This window comes from Solea solea, chromosome 14 (assembly GCF_958295425.1).
Source record: "Solea solea chromosome 14, fSolSol10.1, whole genome shotgun sequence".
NCBI classification, from domain to species: Eukaryota; Metazoa; Chordata; class Actinopteri; order Pleuronectiformes; family Soleidae; genus Solea; species Solea solea.
Genome location: NC_081147.1, coordinates 15964262 through 15986290, shown reverse-complemented (window position 1 = coordinate 15986290; position 22029 = coordinate 15964262). Strand labels below are relative to the sequence as shown.

The following is a 22029-nucleotide window of genomic DNA, read 5'->3' as shown; positions in this document are numbered from 1 at the left end:
ATACATATATACACGTTTATATATATATATAGAGAGAGAGATACAAAAGGCACATCTTAGTTCTATTTACAAAATACTTGGAGGTTTGCTCCAGTACATGAAGAAAAACAAAAAAACAAGAATACTTAATCAGCACGCTAATAAAATACAGAAACAAACTCTTCCCTTTTTCATGCTACGACAGCTATACGAGTATAAAAGGACACTTAAATACATTTTATACACACACTAGTTCATTCCTGTGCATAAAGCAGTACAAAGTGTTTAACAACGACCTTTAAAAATGACTTCAATTTTTTTTCTTTTTACATTAGATTGTCCTAAAACAGTTCCAGAAATACAAGGGGGCAGAATCAACATGACATAAATACACATGGACAAAAATGTGCACTGATTATTTTCATTTTGGGGCCACTGACATTTAAAACTTAATACTTCCTTATTTGACAAAAAACAAAGTTGGAAGGACATAGGAGTCGGCTGCAGAGAGACTGTACAAAACTTTTTAAAGTGGAGGTAGATATGTCTCTACAACCAGTCTACCTGCATGTGTGTGTGTCTGTGTGACTGCTCCTAAGCCTTCTTCCTACATATCAAAACTCTATTATTCATGATTCAGATCCTTTCATTTCTTTCATTAAGTGTGTTTTTAATAGTGTTTGAGTATATATTTTAAATTTTTTCCTAATAGGTTACAGCAGAAACAGCACAATATATGAAATATTTTCTCTTTATAAAAAAAAAAATACTGAACAAATATCTTTAAGGTCCAGTGTGTAAGATGATGATGGTGGGTTTATTCGCAGAAACTGAATACGTTTAGTATGTTTGTATAGTATAGTATGCTTTAAAATGTTTTCTATGTACTTGCTGCAAGGTCCTGGCATTATGGCGGCCATCTTGTGCCACTGTAGCCGTGTTGCCATCATGGTACAATTTGGTTTAGTACAGTACGGTATAGTTTGGTTCGGTAAAGCCCTGGGTCAAGCTTGCGTTTGGACTGAGAACAGTACCTTTACCTTTAGCGTGCAGTCATACTGTACCAGTGCGACGACAATGAACGTGACACAACAGACCGCTTCTAGCTCCTCCCGGACTGTACCATTCCAGTTTTCAGTACCCTTCCCTTAGGGGAGTAAAATGGTACAGTACGGTCGGGGCCGGTTATTTTTGTACTATTCCGAATGGAAACGCAAAAAAAAAAAATGTTCCGTGCCGAACCGTACCACTCGGTGGAAACACATATGTTCCTACAACAGCCCGACAGGACAAAGCAGCTGGAGTGTGCCTTTCAACTTTTAAAGCAGAGGTTTACTGCGTTAGCGGAAAGCAATAACTTCCTTTCTGGTACGCAAAGGCCACCATGGTTCCCTGGGAGTGTGAGGGGAGGAGTCTCACCATTAGACGTCACTACTTCTTACACACTGGACCTTTAAGGTGTTCTTTGGTGTTAGCGTTAGGATTGTGCTGTTGTTTCAGACGTCTGTGACTGTACATATCATGTTTCAAGTGCAGTGGACATGAGTGCAAGTACTCTGCATGTTAATGTGAGTGACCGATGGCTTTGAATCACTCTAATTTGGCTCCTTGACCTTAGCTAAAATAAATTAACAGCAACAAATGATAATGATACATCTTTTCCTGTCCTGCTCTGAATTTGTGGGTGGACGATGTGTCTGCTCTGGTTCGTTGGAAGCTGAAAGTGTTGCGTTGTCTTAAGCCTCCACAGCAGAGATGCCGTTGCTGTGGGGCTTGAAGCCGTTGGCCTCTGTGTGGTTGAGCGCCTGCATCTCGGGGCCGCTGACCTGCTTGTCTCTGGCCTCCTTTTCCCTCACCAGACATCTGCGGTGGTAGAACAGGTATCCAGGCAACAGGAAGCCGGACAGTGAAGTGATGAGCAGGCCGAGGTTGATCTGAAGGATAGTTGGATGCAGATTGTCAGTAAATGTTTGCAAATGTTTAACAAATGAAATGTTATGTGATAATTGCGTTGGATAAATAGCCTCCAAATGTACCATTACAAAAACCATTTCATACTGAAATCTGTAAATGTACATTTACAATTCAAATACCATGTTATTACCAAAGTATTATCAGGATAGTAGCTTGGTAATGAGGATTTTGCTACAGGTTACAACCTTCATATTAAAGTGTGATGTGAAATGTGTAAATTTAATCTGATAATTTAATCCTCCCTGATGTCCCACATTTCCCATTGTTACTTTCAAGCTATTACCAGGTGACTGCTATAGATATTACCATAGTTTTGGTATCAGTACATGGTGTATTCATGGAGCAGATAACCTTAATTCCAATTAAGTCTTTAGTTGCAGCAATGGTGGGATTGAGAACATAAGTCAAATTGAGCGGGAAATTATTGTGGGCTTGCTATGCTCAATAATTTAGATTTAGTAGAACAACTTATTTGTTGTGACTGGTTCCACGATGAACCATGCTGAGAGAGAGTTAGTGCACATGTGCATGAGTCTGAATAGTGTGGAAGCCAGAGCAAGTCCTCACCCAGTATGGGTCTCCATGCAGCGGTCCCACCATGGTGATGAAGAGCGGCTGCTGCAGCAGAGCGACCACTGCGCTGATCATGGACTGGAGGCCGGTCAGTGTGCCAAAGTGGTTGGACGGGTAGCTGTGGGCGACACACTTGAGTGGTTACCATGGGGTTTGGAACAAGAAACTGAAAGTGACATTTTCAAGACAAATCACTCATTGCCACAAACTACACGTGCTTTCCACACTTGTAGTTTGTGCGTGATCTGTTGCGGTTTTAAAACTGCCATCATGTCTGTTGTTGATAAGAACTTTACAGCACAACTTAAACATGGCGGTTAAAGGGAGTTTCCGTCAGCTCTCTCTGCACTTCCTGGGGATTTACTGAACAAGTTGTGGCAATGAGAGCAACAGTGCATGAGAGAGGACCAATTGTCTGACATTGTAAACTGTCTCTGAAGGTGGGACATGAGATTGTACAACTTCTTACAAAAGCTTGGTGATTTTGAATATTAACCGTCTTACTGAGGAGCAAATATTAAAAAATATATAAACGTAAGATAGCTCATCCAGAGCATCAGACAGATGAAGCAACAGTGCAGCACTCACACAGCAGCGTAAAGGCCTCCACAGCAGGAGTGGATGAAGCCTCGGACCATGGTGTGCAGGATGAAGGTCAAAATCTAGAGGAGAAAATAAAGTTACAACGAGAGCTGGGATTGCTTGTAACTGCGGTTTGCACTGTTGGGAATCGTTTGATGAAGTAAGAAACAGATTTTGAATTCAGGTCTTGTTGGTTTCGTTGGTGTCAGATTCAGGTGTTAGTGTTGGCCAGTGTGTGTTTGTGTGCTACCTGTAGAGGCAGGTTGTCGATGAGGCAGCAGCATCCGAAGGCGATCAGCAGCATGTTGGTGAAGATAAAGGCTCTCATGGCGTTGGTGACTTTCTGGATCTTGCGGTCTCTCTTGGGCCCATTGCTCTGTCCGCTGGGGCTAAAAGCAGAGGTTGCGTATCGTCACGTTATCTCACAGAGCGAATTCAAAGTGGTCAGCTGCTGCTTAGAGGGTTGTCTGGTTCGGTCACAGGTTTCCCACATATGCCACACTTATTACCTGGTCTCTGTGCGTGTAGCAGAAGTCTTCTCGTCTTCACACTCCTTCATCTTCCAGTCCATGATGTATCCAATCAGAGGACATGTGAGCAGACACAGCAGCTGCAGTGTGCCGAAGATGGAGGAGTAGAAGCCCACTGGAGACAAAAATCAATCAAAGGGAGAAGGAGGAGAAGAAAACATGTAACACATGAACTCAGATGAATTACAAAAGTACAGAAATGAAAACTCACCCTTTTCTCCCGCTACAGCCACCATCTCATCAGTTGCTGAAATACAGGTAAAGACGCACTCTGTCAGCACTGAGTTCAAATAATGTACAATATTTAAAAGCACAGAAATCCTGTCGGCACTCACGATGTGCTTGACCGTGCGTGACCATGAACTCCAGCATCTTGTTCATCGCGCCCATGAAGAAGATAATCCTCAGCTGGGACATTCCCATGGTAACCAAACTCCACAGGAAGATGGGAGAGAACACAGAGCGGCGGAAAGGAACGGCATCTACAGAGAGAGGGAGATGTTGGCTTTATAATGTAAACTTTACAGCTACTACACAAGATGAGTCTGTTTATTAACTCAGTGGTTCCTCACTTATGGTCAGAGAGGTCACAAGATGATTAAAAGCTTTGTTATTTTTCATAAATTATACATTTTATGCCTGATGTTTACCTAAAACAGGTAGAATTACACACAGTCTGTACCGATGGACATGTAACCACTGGTAACTTGGTTGACCAATGTTATTTTTATATACAACTGATGACATTAGTTTAGTAATAGGACCATAATTAAAATGATATGACCGATAAATCATTTTAAAACAACGCAATGAGCAACCTGCAAAGGCTAAAATTGAATCTTCTTTCCATTTGGGATTGTTCTTTGTTCTGTGCCATTTAAAAATGTAACATATAAATGTTGGCAACAGTTCCCATCTTATAGTTCTCATACTTGTATTAAAGTAGTGTCAAATAGTAGTTATAACTTTGCTGCTTTGATGTCATGGTAATAGCATTAAAACGCAACTGATCATCCGAAAACTAAAGCTTGAGTGATTTAGCAGCATTGATCACGTCTCTGAGAAAAAGAAAACGTGCTAACTTGCACAAGCACGTCAAACATTGAGCGATTGTATAATAGATAGATAGATAGATACTTTATTCATCTCACAGAGAAATTCACACTTTTTTTTTTTTTTATTTTAGATGTAATACTGTTTGTGTTTGTGTTTGTGGACTCACTGGGTGCAGCGTCACAACCATTAGGAAGTTTCTCGGTGGAGCGTCGCACGTCTCCGTTTTTATGACCGAGTCTCTCCTTCTCCTCTGATGGAGGCAGGTCTTTCAGGTCTTGGATCTTGCTGTTGAACACAAAATATGAACAGACACAGATTAGCGTTGGAGGGTTGTCGTCATGGTGGTGAATAAATAATTCTTTGCTCTGTAGTCGCACGAGTGAGGTGAAGGAACTGACCTGTAGTCCACCTCATCTGGAGTTGGGAAGCCTTCGGCGGGCCAGTTGAAGAAACAGTTGAAAAAGACAAACCCTGCCAGGCCGGCCCACACCCACATGATCACATCGAAGGAGACACCTGCATCATAAATCACCTGGGGACAAACAGGAGGGAGACGGAGAGGCTTGTCACCTGACACAGATACAGCGGTTTGTGGAAATGTGAAGAAGCTAAACTCTCTTATTTTAAGGCAGCACACAGTAGTAATGTCAACATGTAACGAACGCCACTCCTGAAGTCCTAGAATTGTGTCCCGTTACCTTGACTCCAGGGAAGGTTACAGCAGACGAAGCATAGGAACCGATCATCAGGGACATGATGGTGGAGCTCAGGGAGCCAAACATGTTGGGCAGCTGCAAGGACAGAGAAATGAAGAAGGAAACCCAGGTTAAAATAAAGTCTCAGCTTTAGTCAGAGTCTATACTTAAATACAGAAACAAAAAACAAATAAAATCAAATATTTAGCATAGGCACTGTTGACACAGACTATACTAGGCCAAAAACATGTTTCTTTGTACAGCTGTAGTGTCTTATTGAGACCAGCAGAGGGCGCACAACTCCTGGACGAACCACACTGGGAAAATCGGTCTAAATCAAGGACTATATGAGCTGTTCCTGCCCACACTGTTTGCACTCACTAACACCTATTTCTGCATGGGAAGCAAGAAAGTCATTACCCAGTTTGGGCCCTGACCCCATAGTTCAAACACACACTAAGCCGTCTGTCGACAACACATTCAAGGTATTTTTCCCCCCCCTGCAATGTGTGCAAATTCATGGAATTAGGATTAAGATATAAAAGCCAACATATAGTCAGCTCTTGACAAACTCCACAGGGCGCTTTGAACCCAGCTCTTGAGGCAAAGGGGGACAAGGAGGGACAAGGAGACAGCGCCAGGCGGTAACACATCATATATTAAAATCGACCTATTTACTGTAGTAAGTAGCTTAGTTTAAACATAACAATGACCTATTGTGCTGACAGCACACTCACTGTGTGTTTGAGTAGAGTTTTTAAAAATGGGTCAGTCATGGTTAAAAAAAAAAAAAATCACATGTATGGGATTTTAAAGTGTGCTGCATGACAAGCTCTCTCAACACAGAGACTCCTGCTTGTGATTAACAATTAAATTAGGAAATAAATAACAAAGACTTCGCAGAGTTTGGGAAAATAAAGGTGGAATGTGCATGATCACCGCGCCCTCAGGCAGTATTATATGAGAAACTGTCTCAGTGCTACTGTGATGAACATAGTCTCCCGGTGCCAAAGAGGAAGCCACACATTCATTTTCTCATTTGAGATGCACTGAGAAACAGTGGCAACATGTTCTGTGGTCAAACAAGTTTCAGCTTGTTTTTTTGTGACTATTATCATTTCAATGTGCACAAACCAGCATGTGTGATGGTCTGGGAAGGCATCTGTGAACATGGCGTGGGTGATCTACATATGTGAAGGTACCGCTGATGCGGAGGCTTTACATTGCCTTTTTTCCACGACCACAGACTGTTGAACATGCAGCTCATATCTCAAAGAAAAGGTGATGAGACCCAGGGGTTAACTTCCCTCTGACCCTTCTTTTATTGAGTGTGTTGTAGTCATCAGTTGCTAAATAATAGGGATGCACGATATATCGGCATTAATATTGGTATCGGCCGATGTTCGTAATTTTTTAACATATCGGCATCGGTCCAATGAGTAAAACTGCGCCGATTTTAACAACCGATGTTAATACCCGTCTATTTGCTGTTTGTGTATGTGTGTCGGGAAGGGGAGGCCATGCTGCATTTGTTTGAGCGTGTGACAGGGACGCAAGTGCAGCACAAGGTGTGTGTGTGTGTGTGTGTGTGTGTGTTGAGGAGAGATAATGTCAGCGGTGTGGACGTTTTTTCAGGGTGTCGATAGAAGATACGCGAAAGGCATTATGCAACACTTGCAAAGTCGAGGTAATGCGAGAAGGGTTCCACGTCAAGTCATTCAATACCACAAATTTGATTATGTCATTTGAAAAACCGCCACCCAGAAGTATACAAACAATGGCAGGAAGCGAACGCTAGTAACTTTAGGCGGCAGACAAAAAAGAAAGCAGTGCAGCTGGGAGCCCAATACAGCAAGTAATCGAACAAAGGAAGACATTGGCCAGGGCAATAACGATCAAGGTAATGGAAATGATTGCTCTTGACGACCAGCCCTTTTCCATAGTGAAGGACCGAGGGTCCAACGGCTGATAGAGCATATTGAACCCCGCAACAACAGTTAAACTGTACTATAATTTAGTTACACACTTGCTACAAGTGCTAAAGGATTCTAAAAACCTTTACTTGTGTCTTATGGTCGCCCTGTAACCTTGTTATTTGGAGGTAAAACATGTTTTGAAAATAAAGGATAAAAGTCTGTACAAACTTTTATCATCTCAGAAACCTTTTTTTTAAAAACATATATCGATATCGGTAGATATCGGTTATCGGCCATAGCAGCAATATTAATATCGGATATCAGTATCGGTGGAAATATTCATATCGGTGCATCCCTACTAAATAATGATGTTTTCAGTGAAAACTGTTAAATATGTCATATGTATATATATATATATATATATATATATATATATATATATATATATATATATATATATGGCCATACCACAGCCATACCTGCTCACACTATGGACTAAGGGAGGTTTGAGGTCACTTGGAGTGCTGACACAACAATGTGGTTGGTAGGTAAACAGGAAAAAAAAGCTTTCCTGAGGATGTTCGTGGGAGAGCCTGACTGTCTGAGCGCGATGAGAAAAACAGCCATGAGAACACCCATCTTCATTCAGCGCTTCTGAGAATCCAAAGACTTCACAGCCCGTCTGTGGCCAACGGGACCTGCAGCGCCGAACTCTCTGACTGTGACAGTATTGTTGCATGCCAGCAGGGGCCCTCTGTGCACACAGGGGAGTTTGCATCTCTTGCTAATGTTAAAGCAAAGATATTCCAGCCATGTGAAATGTCAGTGCACTGATGCTTGCTTTCATAAGTGTGGGAGCAGCGACCTGAGTGTGTCTCAGAGACACGGGTGCGAGGAAAACGCGTGAACGCACATGTGCCAGATTCCCTACGCGGCGTTTTGGCAAAGCTCACACACACACACAGGATCTCGCTGCACATGTCCCACATGCTACCTCTGCCAGGCGGATGAGGACGGAAACACGTGACTGTGAGGAAGCACACAGTCAGAAAGTCACATACAGGCACACACGGGCGGAAGACTTTGGCTGTTCACTTGTCACAGCTGATCAGGTTGTGCTCGACTCGTGCTGTGCTCGCTCACATGTGTGCTGTCAGACTTTGGCAGTGACTTTAATTAAGGCTTAATGAGCACAAGAGGGACGTAAGGAAAATGATGATTATAATGACTGATGAGTGATGGTGAATGAGCGAAGCATGAGGGAGTAACTCCTTTTGTCCAAAAGCCACAGCTGCAGCTCCTCTCTGTGGAGCTCCCAGCAGGACACACTAAACCACAGCTGATTAGAAGTGACTTCTCTCCTCCCCAACTTTCTGCCCCCTCTCTTAACACAGAGACGGTCAAACAGTTGTTTCCTGACAGCACTGGCACAATGCTCTTATCACGTGGCCCTGAACTTACACAAAAAGTGATTGGATTTAAATGACACCAACTCTTGATTGAGTTGAACAGATTCTATTTACATCATTTACAAAACAAATATTGATATTGAGAGGAATTTACATTATTCCAATTTATTTCAGGAGAACAGGGTCGTTTCTGTGTGGAGCTCTCCTCATGTGTGCATGACTGTAGGGGTGAGTGGCAGAGTGAATGGTGGTTGGTCTCTAGGTGCTTGCCCTGTGATGGACTAGTGACCTGTCCAGGGATTATCCCGCCTTTCACCCCGTGACCCTCATGTGGAGGATAAAGTGGCAGACAAGGAGAAAAGGAAATGGCAGCAACTACAGACAAAACAGCACAATGTGTCACAGTCGGTGTCGGGGGGGCCCTGGAAAAACAACATTTGTGAAGAGGCTCATCACAGGAAGAAGAGCTGCACCCACTGATCCTCTACACAGCGAGAAAGAAGCCGTCAAGTACAATGTGTGGGACACAGCTGGTCAGGAGACGTTTGGAGGCCTGAGAGATGGACACTATGCTCAGTTTGACTTTGACCTCACCTATAAGAACGTGTCTGTGAGAACATCATCAAGTCAAATCACAAACTGACCTCTAACCTGTTCCCTGAATTTTGTTTCCACATGTGGCGACAATTGTGGACAGGAAGCTGCGTCCCCTTTAGTGTAATGTCCCTTTTCAGTTTTGTCAACTTTTCACTTGGTGGGACGTGGTGGATAAAGTTGCGGTTCTAATTTCACTTGCATAAGAAACACGTCACCCAATGTTGTTTTTAGTGTGGCGACGTGCTACCATCATCGTCACCCTCCCGCTACTGCACTGAACCAGTCCACATGATGCTGTTGTAATGGAAACACTGAGGGAGGAACACCTTTAAACACAAACACTCATAACAACATAACATGCTCTGTAGTGTCTCTGAAGCTGAAGGAACACGTAACTGTTCTCAAAATCCCGTTTTTCCTCACAGCATTAGCACAGTGCTCTTATCCACCTGCACGGAACTTGCATGACACAAACAATGGTCAGAAGTGAAGAAGTTGACATAAGAAACTCTTGCTTTTGAGATTTCTTTAGTACTTGACCTTAAACTTATAGAGGCTTTTATTTGCAGAGCAACTCTTTTTAAAGTAGCTCTGCTGCCTATCTCTGCTACCTGACACCGACGTCTGCAGGTCGAGAGTGACAGTCCCTGTAATCGGAGTGAGGGCCGGCCTACAACCAAGCCCCCGCTCACAGCCAGTGCTGTTGAAGGACAATCCTGCACCTGTGACGGTAAATGCAAGGGGCAGAAACCTCATTCCATTCTCCGTGTTGTCACACAACCATGTCCTTGACTGAACTTTACTTTAACTTGAGCGAAACACATTGCTGTGTTCACACAGGTCAATCAGGCTATAAATCATTCATATAAATTCACTGTGCACAGTTTTATCCTCACTCTCACATTCACACCTACGGTCAATTCAGGGAGTCCAATTAACCTGTTTTTTTGGACTGTGGGAGGAAACTGGAACACCCGGATATTCTTACAACAAGGCAACGGTGCTAATCAATACTCCACCTTATGACCCTGATATAGATCGGTCTGACTACTTTTTTTCTTCTTTAAATTATGCAAGGGGAAGAAAGAGGATACAGTCACAGTAGGTCTAGCTGCAGGGCACATGTAATGTTTACTTGAATTCAGCATGTCTCTTCCTGTAGTCCACGTCACATGATCTGATCACGTTTGTGTGTGTGTATGGTAAACATACAATGCAGATTGGAGGGACAGACAAGGGTCTGCCATCAGCTGTGGTCAAAGAAAGACCCATATTAGTTGACCTCTAATCAGGCTATCATACGTTTGTGTTCATAATGTACGTTCAACAAACCTATGGTGTTGATTCAACGCATAGAGTATAAACAGACCTTTGTCCACAGAGGGACGTGGACAGGTGTCTTCTAGTCATTTTCTCAGCATGAGACAGCATGACCCTCAGCGTAAACCTTTCCTTATCCAAACATCTGTTTCATGTTCACTTCTCTGTGTGTACGTGCGCGTGCACACACACATGTGCGTAGTCATGTGGAGTTGAAAAGGCTCCACGCAGATTTTTTTGCTGACCGCTGGGCAGAACAGAGGAACCAGCGGACAGCAGGAAGTCGAGAAAAGTGAGGCGGGGGGGGGATAGAAAACTAGTGGCCTTGATTATTTTGAATAGAGGTGACTGGGCTGGACTCCGGGGGAAGGGTGTGTGGTCAACGGCGCGCTGTCATTGGTGGAACCACAAATGGGAGTCTCTATCGGGGGAGAAGTCATGAGCAGCTCGAACATAAACACTATAGACACCCACACAAACACAACCCGACACACGTCATAACACAAATACCTGCCTGCGTGCAAGATGGCAGTGGCAAAAATTAAAACGCACCTCATAATATTTGTACCAGCAGACACTTCTCAAGCAAATACACACACGTGACCTGATGTGACTGAACACAAACACAGCTCCCTGTCACAACACTCACTGTTGTCTCAGGTGGGACAAATAGTGGACACAGACACACTGAGATTCTTAGCTCCCAGGGAACTCACATTAGTTCTCAGTTTCTCACTTCAGATTAAAGACTTTTATAGTGTTTTTGTAACAGACGTGTTTTCAGTGATCTACAACAGAGAAGGCAACGCTTGGTACCATACAGTGAAAGAAAATACCCTTTTAACCTAATTTCTTCCACACACTCATGGGCCACTTTATGAGTCAGGCCGGTTCAAGTGCATGTTCACATAAGTACCTGATCAGCCAATCACATGACAGCAACTCTACGCATTCAGAGCATGGTTGTTGGTGCCAGAGAGGCAGAAACTGTTCTACTAGGATTGTCAGGGTCTGAAAGGAGAAATATGCTGTGAACAAATGCCCTTACCACTTTATTAAGTGTTTTCTGTATTTCCTTACTGGCGCATGTGTTTTCCTTTATCTCATCTGCTCATCACCTGTTGGATATTGGATGTTACATTTTATACCGTGCGTTCCGGTAAATGCCTCTAAAAATACTCTGTACGTGAGGCACACAGTGTGAATGTGAAGACAATTACTTAGGAATTCAGTGACTTCAATTGAATTGAATGACTTCAGGTCCAGCGCTTTGTGTTTGGCACGACACTGTTCCCACACGAAAAATCGTTTCGTTTTAAAATAAGGGTGTCTCAATAAACTTCACTCAGAATAAAACCAAGAAGTGGCACAGATGCTGTTGTCAATGATTGAAGAGATCCAAATGGATTCTATCTGTCTTTTTTAAGCATGTTTTAACTTTGACTATGTGCAGTAATGCACTAATAACTGATCAGGGGTGTCTTCTGTTGATTCTGTGTCTTACCGTGATGGAGGTGAAGGTCAGACAGATGCCTCCAAAGCCGTTCAGGGACAGGGCCAAGAAGATGAGCGCAGACAGAACTACAGATCAACACAGGAGGAGGAGTTAAGAGTGATGTTTACAAGGTTCGAGGAGAAGTGCGACCACAGTGTTGTACATATTTATTTCTGTGGCCTCACTTCAAGCTTCAGTGTGTGAGAGTGAATGATGTCTACTGCAGTGAGAAACAGCAGTGGCTTTTCTCTGAAAGGTTGGTCTATTTGTATGGTGGCCTGCATAAGGACATTCCTTGCTTTAAGTAAATATAAAAGGCTTATTCTAAGGCTACGAAATTTTTATTTTAAAGCAATTATACACTTAAATACAAACATACTTATTGGCGGTATATTTATTTTCTGCTAGTAGGGGAAAATCAGCACTGGAAGCATTTTCTTAGTTTTATCTTGTCAGTTAAATGTGATAATTGATTCATTGAGGCTGCAGCAGCTTCAGTCATCTCAGCAGCTCCAAGGTTTTACTCACTTATGCCCAATTACTACTGGTTAAAGAGTCCCATTGAATGACAGGTTTTAAAGGTTGTTTTTTTTACCACTGGGAGTGAGTTAAATTGGCATTTACTCCTGGGTTTTTTATCGGCTTCGGCTCTGATCAGCTAACATTCCTCCTCCAGTCATAAGCATAGCTGTTAGGATGGATGTTTGTCACGATCCTTGCTTTAGTAAAGAAACTTCTACGACTCGTTTTGTTTCCAGCATGCCTGTGATGACACCATTCACACAGGGGCGATGCAGGAGAGAAGAAGAAAAAACACTACAGGGCACAACAACCACTGGAAATGCATTTTTTAGCACCATGCTAATGCTCATTTTACCGTGTAATTTTTGCACTTCTTCCATATGTTTTCCAGTGTTACATAAACGTGTTACATAAAACAAGAACAAGAACATTCTCAGCGTCCTAGGTTGACATAAAGAATGTTGCTCTTATAGACAAAATATTTTTATATTATATTATATTATGACCTCGGGTGCCGGATTTCCAGCTGTCTGAATACAGTTTAAAACTATAGTCTATCGTTTGTTTGTTAAACATGAGTGTGTGTGTGTGTGTATGTGTGCGTGTTCTGTGTATTTTTAGGGTGGCGCTTTGATGGAAGGACAGCCAGGGGGGGTTAGGGTGGATTGGTTGCATCAGTTGCAGTGTACAAATATCTTTATTTACTAAAGGCTTTTCAGATGGGTGGTAAATTAGTTTGCGTGTGTGTGTGTGTGTGTGTGTGTGTGTGTATTCACCATTTGTGTTGTAGGCAGATACAGCCATCATACCACAGGACAGCCCAAAGCACGTACTGTAACCAAACAACATGTTAGACTTATACAATGCCACATGTTTGTCATGACAGATGTGCATCAATTCATCTTTTTTTGTCAAAGGAAGCAACATGGCTGACACCAAAGATACCCAAACTGTGACTGTCACAGAGTAAACGTGTGTACAACGTGTGTGTACGGTGCCACAGTTTGTGCAGTTGAGTGATCACAGTTGTCGTCACACCCCAAAACCAAAGAATTTCACTACTTACTATGCTGACAGTGTGCAGACACACCCACATAAAGAGTCCGGCCTACATTCATTGACCCACACACAGAACACACAACCCTCCCTTTATAGGAATGCTATCAGTCGGCTTTTTTCTTTTCTCTTTTTCGCTGGAATGCATCCGTTAAGCAAAGGAATGTTACTAAATGACTGACCCTAACTAGGCCAACTGAGAATGAGTCAGTGATCTTGGCCACATTTTAAACATTGTGTGTGCAAATGTCTTAGGTTCTTAGATACAGGTATATATATTCAGCTGAGCTCATTTATTTTTCCATAGAGTGCATTTAGATTTTCCAGTTTTTACCTGCCCACCAGGCGAATTGGGCGAGGCCCATATTTGTCCATGAGGATGCCGAGGGGGAGGGTGGTGGCGCTGAGCAAAAAGGAGCCAATGGTGAATCCCAGATTCAGCATCTCCTCCTGGTCCACGCAGGTGACCCACTCGTCCACCTCACCAGTGGAGGAGTTCCCCGAAGTAATGACCACGGAGTCGTTCTCTGTAGAATCAAAAAGAAAAAAAGACAAAACACACACGACTGAGTCAAAGCAGTTGATGGACAGGCTAAATCTGAGATGATGAAGAGGAAAGGCAATGGGAAAAAAAAACAAAAAACGTAGTTCTACTGCACATAATGTTTCCCATACAGACTTTTAAGTAAGATCAGATTATAAAATATGATAATAGACCCCTGTTATAAACAACAGAACTGGGCAATATATTGAAAATGTTCAGTAACAATGTACAGACTATAATTCCTTTGTTTATTTATTTATTCACTTACTTACTTTTGTATTTATTTTATAAATACAATGTTTCAGGGGAAAAGTACTACTTTGTCTACATGAGCCCCAGAATAAGAGCAAATAATGATGTAATTTTTGTGAATTATGTTCCCATTTAGAGGAGAATAGATGATATTTATTGTTTGGTTGTATTAGAGCGAAAAGTGGAACCGAGTCAGATTCCTTGTTTGTATGCAAACTTGGCCAATAGAGTTGATTCTGATTCTGAAAATACAGCACATACTATGAGTGAACACCACAGCTGGTAACATCTAACATTATCCTGGTTGCAGGTCACACTCCTGAACATCCAGTTGCAAAATGTGAGCATTATGATTCTGGAGGCTTCAGAGCGGGAGATAAGATTCTTGTGTGACGTCGCGGCCGGCTGACACTTGATTTTACCTGAGCACAGGTAAGAGTAGAAACCTTCCCTCTTCAGCATGATGAGCAACGAGCCCCAGCCCAACAGCACGGCGGAACACAGCAGGTTTTCAATCACCGCCGTCACCGCCATCCACCAGCGCCTTCTGTAGGCCTGGATCAGAGAGGGCGCCATTGCTGCTACTCTGTGAGGGAGGGGAGAGAGAGAGGCGGAGGAGGTTAGAACAGAGCACATAAAATACAAATTATCATCCCAAAAAAAACATTTAGTATTATTATTATTATTATTATTTAAAGGTACAGTAGCATAAAAACTCAAAAGATGATTTGTTTGTCCATGGTGGGCTATTGTTAAAAACATGCTGGTCCAAAATGCAGGCATCTGTAGAGCTGATTGGGCTCCTGATATAAATATAAAAGGCTCATTCTGGGGTAAAAAGATACAAGATTCTAAACACTTCCTGACACTTATTTATTAGCTGTCCGTGACACACATTTTTCAGGAAACGAAGCTCACAAACACTTTTAGGAAGATGTCCTCGGTGAGATTTGATTTCCAAAACAACAAGCACCAACATCACATCTTTTATAAACACCCAAAGTTCACCTTGTGCCTATTTATTGACTGTCCTGTCAGCCTGTGTACTGGCTGACAGGACAGTCAATAAAGAAGTTGACCACTCGCTGCCACGCCACCATAAACGGAACATTACACAACAACACACATTCATAACAAAAAAGGAATAAAATGACAGTAAAAGTGAGATGGAGCCGACCAAGGAAAGCTGTGAAATCATCGCATTTTGAGTCGTATGAGTAAAAAATATTGACGTCCGAAGGTCACCTTCTTTCATTCAGTAACTAAATTTAAAAAAACAACTCACATGCTTATGTTTTTATGTTCCCTTCACTGAGGAGTCACTTTGATGTGCGGGCCTGTGATGGGTACATTCTCTCTCTGTGTGCGTAATGACTGCCCATGTGACTGCTCACTGTTTTGTAAAAACCCAGTCGGGTACCTGACACCTCAACCCTTCATTGTCCTCTGCAGTTCACCCACTGTGCCGTCAACAGAGAAGCTATTTCACCCTTGATTTGAGCAGAGGAAACGATGCCGAGCACCTCCGCGTGCTTTTGTTATGTAACACGGGGGATCACAATTTAAATGAGTGACTTTTCCATGCGAAAGCAGCGCATGCAGAGTTTCTACTGAGAGCCTCTTCCAACAGCATGTGGCCTCACTTCAGTGTCACCTTTTAAAGTCACACATAAAAACTGTGATGTAACTGACTAAATAAACTCAGGACACAGACACACACATTAGTGACATGACAGGCCATTATAACCTGTGACATGAGTGACCGACACACTGATTGCATTCATGATCACCCAGACAACAGGATCAAACACATACACACACACACACCAGGGCTGAAATTGTTTTTATCTATCTATCTTCTATACAGATTTTAAAAAATGTTGGAAACTCATTTAACCAGGTATAAAAAAAAGTCTCATTGAGATTAAAATCTCTTTATCAAGAGAGACCTGGTCAAGACGGCAGCGTCAGTGCACTTAAAAGTTGCATCATAAAAACAGACAACACATGCAAACACGTCACTAATTAAAACAGTGACAAAAGTCCTTTGAAAGTGGTTCCAGGATGAAACGATTGTAGTAGAACGAGTATATTATGTGTTGATCCTGAGGTGTGGAAGTGCTTCATCACATTTTGAATCTACGTATTTCACAGTGAATATAGAAATGAACTTTGAATCAGATTGTAATCGCAGAAATAAATCTTAACACACACAAGTGGATTTAAACATCCTAACATGAAGCAATCGGTCCAAATATATAACCAGGAACAAAGGGTGGGAAAATGTCAGTGTCTTCCAGTCTGCCTCCATCATAGTTCCTAATGAGCACATCTCCTCAGTGTGTGTGTGTGTGCGTGTGTGTGTGTGTGTGTGTGTGGAGATGGAGAAAAGATCTAATGGGACAGATTTGTCCCAGCGTGTGTCCACGAGTCTGCGTATGTGCTCATGGGGGGCGTGTGTAATGCGATTACCCATAGTTCAGTGAACTGCCTTTGTGCTCAAATGAAAGTTTGAAAAGGGGGGATTTCTTTGGTAAGTGACACTCCACAGTGGAAGTCCACTCAGCACACACAAGACACACACGCGCTAGCACACACACACACACGGCTCCCCAAAACCCAACATTGAAGTAACTTTTGAGAGAGGATTATCCACTTTACTCTGTAAAATGAAATAAAGGCAATTGACCTTTGACCCATGACTAAATGGTTCACGGATCACTTCAACTATTGATTGTTTCTAAACCAGTTGACATAACAACAGTCATTTGTTCTAGAGTAAAAACACAAAAAGGGGGTTGTAAAATGCCTTCTGCATTCTAGCGGCCAGAATATAATCAAATCATAACATAATTAAATCATTAAATCATCGCTCACGTGTCCACACTCCACCAATTTGTTTGTGACTTCAGTCTCAGGATTTATCTCTGACTAAGACGGACAGACAGAGAGAGAGAATCTGCCGTGAACCACTAACTGAGAGTATTACTGTGAAGCAATATCATACATATAATAAAATGCAGTTTTGCATGTTGTGCCACCTTCACTTCATGTTGGCAGTTTATTTAACAGAACTAAACCACATCGGGAATCTGCTGAAGTAAACCCCAACCTTGATGTGGACACAAGATCTTACTAGCTTTTTTTTCCAGCATGAGGAAGATGATTACTCTTGAATATGAACTGCAATTCTAATACTCCTGTAAATAAATACACAAAATGATTGAGTTTATTCTCAAGGTAATGTGAGGTTTATAATGCAAACCACGCTTTGTCAACACTTTCTGAAAAAGTGTTGCGTGTTGATGGAGAAGATGTTGGAAAATAACATTCTAAACAGACACGCTTTATTAGAGGTTTAGAGGCAACTGGTCACATGGATTGAATTTGTGCTGTGGCTGCACCACGAGTATCAGCCTCACTCATTTATATTTCTCAGGAGGGGACAATGGCACAGTGGTAAAGGTTTATTCACATTCTTTTCTTAAGTTAAAGCACAGATACTTAAAAAAAAAAGACTGATTCCGGTTCTTAACTCACGTAAAAATAAGAACGCACAGGCTCTGAAATGTCCTCAGGTTTGGTTCGGTTAAACTTTATTGTCCACAATGTGAACCCAAACAAAATATACACAGTAAAACTGTAGAGAAATTAAAATGAGTGTAACCATTTCATAACTTAACAGCATAACAATCAATAAAATAGATTTTGTAGACATTTGTTGTGGGTTGTGGGAGTCTAAAGCATCTCTCTTTAGTCTTGGTGAACAGAATCAATGTAACTTTATTAGTTTGCAGCAGTGCAGGGGCAGTAGTCACCACGCTGATAGACTCAATCAACATTGTGTGAACTCATTTAATAATGGTTTGATTTGTTCTAATTCAAAAGTTATGCAATACAGTTTTAAGTATAACAGCAAAAATGTTACTTAATTTATACACACTGGTTTTAATAATAATAATAATAATCCAGAATAATGGGAAAAAAAAGTCTTTGTTAATTCCCCTTTGTATATAAATGCTGGGAGTAAATGTCAGAATCAATTCTTCAGTCAAGTATTTTTAATGGTGGCTGCCACCACTAGCTCTACATGTCACATGTCACACCTTCTCATACGGATCAGGGCGGCAACAGTTACCTGGAAACTACGTGTTGTCATTATGGGAAACAGACACATCGCTGTGAACTGATGTATAATGAGAGAGTGGGAGGGAGAGAGTCAACACACAACAGCTTACAAACACGTTAAAACAGGACACTTTTAGGGCTGACAGACACCTGTGAAACCCTGTAATAACACTGTGAAGTGTCTCTCTGTGTGTGTGTAGTAAACTTCAACTTCTACCAAAGTAATTTTCTGGTAACATACTTTTACTCAAGTGTCCCTTTTAGGTACTTTATAAGTGACTGGTAAGCTGTGAGGACAAACATTTTTGTGAGGACATTTTGTCTGGTCTTCAACTACTTCAACAACTTTTAATGGCTTTTTGAGCGTTAAGACTCGGTTTTAGTACAAGGATTAGAACTGGGGTTTTGGTTAGGATTAGGTTAAGGACTTGGGTCCTCACTGGAACTGCTGTACAAGAGTGTGTGTGTGTGTAAATGAGCGCGCGCGGGTAGAGGGAAGGCCACACTGGGAGGAACACCATATAAGGAGGTTGTTTCCTGAAATACCTGAACACCACGCTGACTGACGCAATGTTGCCATGACTGGCTTCACTGTTATGGACGCAGAGAGTTCTTATACTGAGGCGGTTTGTTACATTATAACTGTTACATACTATAGTGAAAACAGAATTTTCCCCCTGTGTCCATATCTGATAGGATTCATGCCACATTTTAAACCGTCACGTGTCTGTCTTTAGTCTTTATGTCAGCTCTCATGCTGTCCGGCTCTTTCTTCCCTGTGGGGATGTTTCTGACCTTGACCACTCGTGTTTATCCACCTCAGCGCGACACAAAGAGCCGCACACCAAACTCTTTATTCACACAAGTTTCCAAGAAAACAAACCCGTCGCGCTGAGAGCCTCCGTCCCCCCGAGGATTCACAAAACTAAACCCCCCGGACTGAGCTGCCTGCAGGCCAGAGAGCAGCTGTCCCTCCCTCCATGTCCGCCTCCATGACCTCACCGCCGGCTCCGGTTACCGGCGCGGCGTGGGATCGTCCCGGAGCAAGACCTCTGCTGCGTTCACGTGCTGTCCGAAATTCCTATAATATCCACTCGTTCACCAAATCCAGAGGCTCTTTCCCTACATCCAATCTATACTGTATATGCATCTAATCTACAGATTAAAGAAAAACATTAAATGAAAACAAACAAAGAGCCTTATTTTGCCTCATGGAGCTGGATCAGACACTGGAACCAACAGGCTTAAATTTGTTTTTATTATTAATATTTTAAAGCTACAGTTCGCAATTTTTTCCCTCATGAAGATGAATCTGCTTGTTGTTATTAAAAAATGTCCCTGTGACAAACAACTATTAATGCTACATATTAATGTCATTATAACAACCATAAACATAATGTGATATGCATAATAATGTAAGCATTGTGAGCTAGACCTTTGACTAACTTGTGTGTTATTTAAAAGTGTACTGTTGACAACAGTGACAGAATAACATTAAAATAACAAATGATGCGGTTGCATATTATGTTGCTTCCAGGATCATTAGGTTAGAACATGTTCAGCTGGGATGATGCAGAATTCCCCCGGCTTTATCACTGGCAGCGACAAAGGGCAAACCCAAAATCTAATTTTGCTTAGGGCCACATGAAGGCTTGGGCCGGCCCTGCCAATTAGGGGTCCAGGGAACCCTTCGGTTTCAGTTGAACACTGTCTGTCAATCATCTTTAAAAATAACAATGACACGTTATTCAGGCTTTTTTTGGGGTCCGTAGTCAGACTCAAGCCGGCCTGGGCGCTCTACACATGTGCCACAGAAGTACTTGACCCTGGATAATGTCACATTAAAGGATTGTATATTTTTAAATGAATGAAAGGTAGATTTGGAGTGGCACTCAAGGTGCTAACAACCAACAAAAACGGGATTCATTTGGGAGTTGAGGCGAACCTGCATCATTCGAATAATCGATTCCCTGCAGACAGGTCAGCCAGTCACCTTCGACAATGATGTTGCTTTAATTGTTGCCTTTTTTTTCGTATTTAAATATTGTGCTTGTGGTTTTCATGACATCTCATTGTGACACTGTTAAAACCAGTGATGTGTTGGAGTGTGTGAGTCACAGAAAAGCTGAAAGTTTAAAATTAGAATTAAATCCATTTAAAAAATATAATATTTACATATATATACATACATAAATACATACATACATATATACAGTATGTATATGTAATTGTTATTATTATATATTTGGGAGTCTTTAGTGAGAGAGAAATGTCTTTAAGGGGAGAATACATTTGGGAGTCTTTAATGAGAACAGCATGGATGAATTTACTACAGCAGCATGAGTGAGTGAGTGAGTGAGTGAACTACTGTAAAGAATGAACAGGAACTTCCCTAACGACCCTCTCAGTTTCAGTTGAACCACTTCTGATGAGGTTTGTCCCTCACACACACACACACACACACTCAGTCTTTTCTCCTGTGACACACACACACTCACAGAGTTGTGTTGTAAGTTGTAAGCGGGTTTTTGAAACAGACCCTGTGATGAAGAGGTTGTAAAATTTTAAGTCTCATGCCACGTGTAGTTATCTGCAGCCGGTTGTTCCTGCTGCCGCCCCTCTCTCTCTCTCTCTCTCTCTCTCTCTCAGTTATTACTTCTTTACTACACACACAGGAAATGAAGTGGAGTAAAACTACTTACTTCATTTGTAGATGATTGTCTTCTTTGAGATTTTAAAAAAAAGCTTCTTTGTTTGGTTCTTCCTTTTTTCTTTGTGTGATGAGGGGAGGGAAAAAATCGGAATAAAAGTCTGCGCTCACTGATGATTGTTGGTTTTCTTGATTATCAGAACGCGACGAGAGGGGACTGAGGAAATGTTCGGATTCCCTCCCTTGATTCCTTTCCTCTTTGTGTGGATGCTGTGCTTGTTTGAGTCTCCACACTTCTTTTTCCCCCTCTCTTTTTCTCTCTTTCTCTCCGATGTCAATATAGACTCCCCCCCCCCCCTTCTTCTAATTTGACTTCTAACTCCCTCCCTCTGTGAGGGGAGGAGAGAAAAGTCAGCCTCCTCCTGCCTTCATGCTCTCTGATCGACAAATGTCTCCTTCACTGCAAATGTCCACTCTCATGCGTGCAGACTTACAGTGGATTCTTCTCTTCTCTTCCTCGGGGATTATTATGGTGGAGCTGCATCGTTTCACATTTCATCACACAAAACAAATGATATGAGAAACAGCCATTTTGTACTTCATGCACATGTAAACTTATAAATAAATAATATTTTCCACTTTTTTATTAATAAACACAGTTCATTTAATAAACACAGTTCCTGGAAAAATGAATTAAAGTCTGTGTTGTTGTGACTTTACCTCCCTAATGAAAACATTGCTCCATAAAGGT

The 22029-nt window shown here is 41.9% G+C and overlaps 1 protein-coding gene across 1 annotated transcript; it reads right to left on the bottom strand.

Moving 5' to 3' along the window:
- Positions 1-43: 43 nt before the first annotated feature.
- On the bottom strand, positions 44-21603 carry slc43a1a (solute carrier family 43 member 1a). The gene is made up of 15 exons (XM_058650059.1): positions 21331-21603; positions 14923-15086; positions 14039-14231; positions 13425-13480; positions 12136-12212; positions 5393-5485; positions 5093-5226; positions 4861-4979; positions 3974-4120; positions 3850-3885; positions 3618-3753; positions 3359-3497; positions 3115-3188; positions 2521-2644; positions 44-1913 (listed from the first exon to the last, which is right to left on the bottom strand). Exons 1-15 carry the CDS (start codon positions 21333-21335, stop codon positions 1716-1718), a joined length of 1695 nt encoding a protein of 564 aa, XP_058506042.1. The 5' UTR covers positions 21336-21603; the 3' UTR covers positions 44-1715.
- Between the last annotated feature and the right edge of the window lie 426 nt (positions 21604-22029).

What these genes read in the sequence shown, in the direction of transcription:
- slc43a1a (XM_058650059.1), bottom strand. An exon ending in TGGTTGTGACGCTGCACCCA is followed by an intron (nt 4,121 to 4,860) that starts GTGAGTCCACAA and finishes CTCTCTCTGTAG; the next exon opens with ATGCCGTTCCTTTCCGCCGC. An exon ending in GGCTGTAGCGGGAGAAAAGG is followed by an intron (nt 3,754 to 3,849) that starts GTGAGTTTTCAT and finishes TTTTGTCTCCAG; the next exon opens with TGGGCTTCTACTCCTCCATC.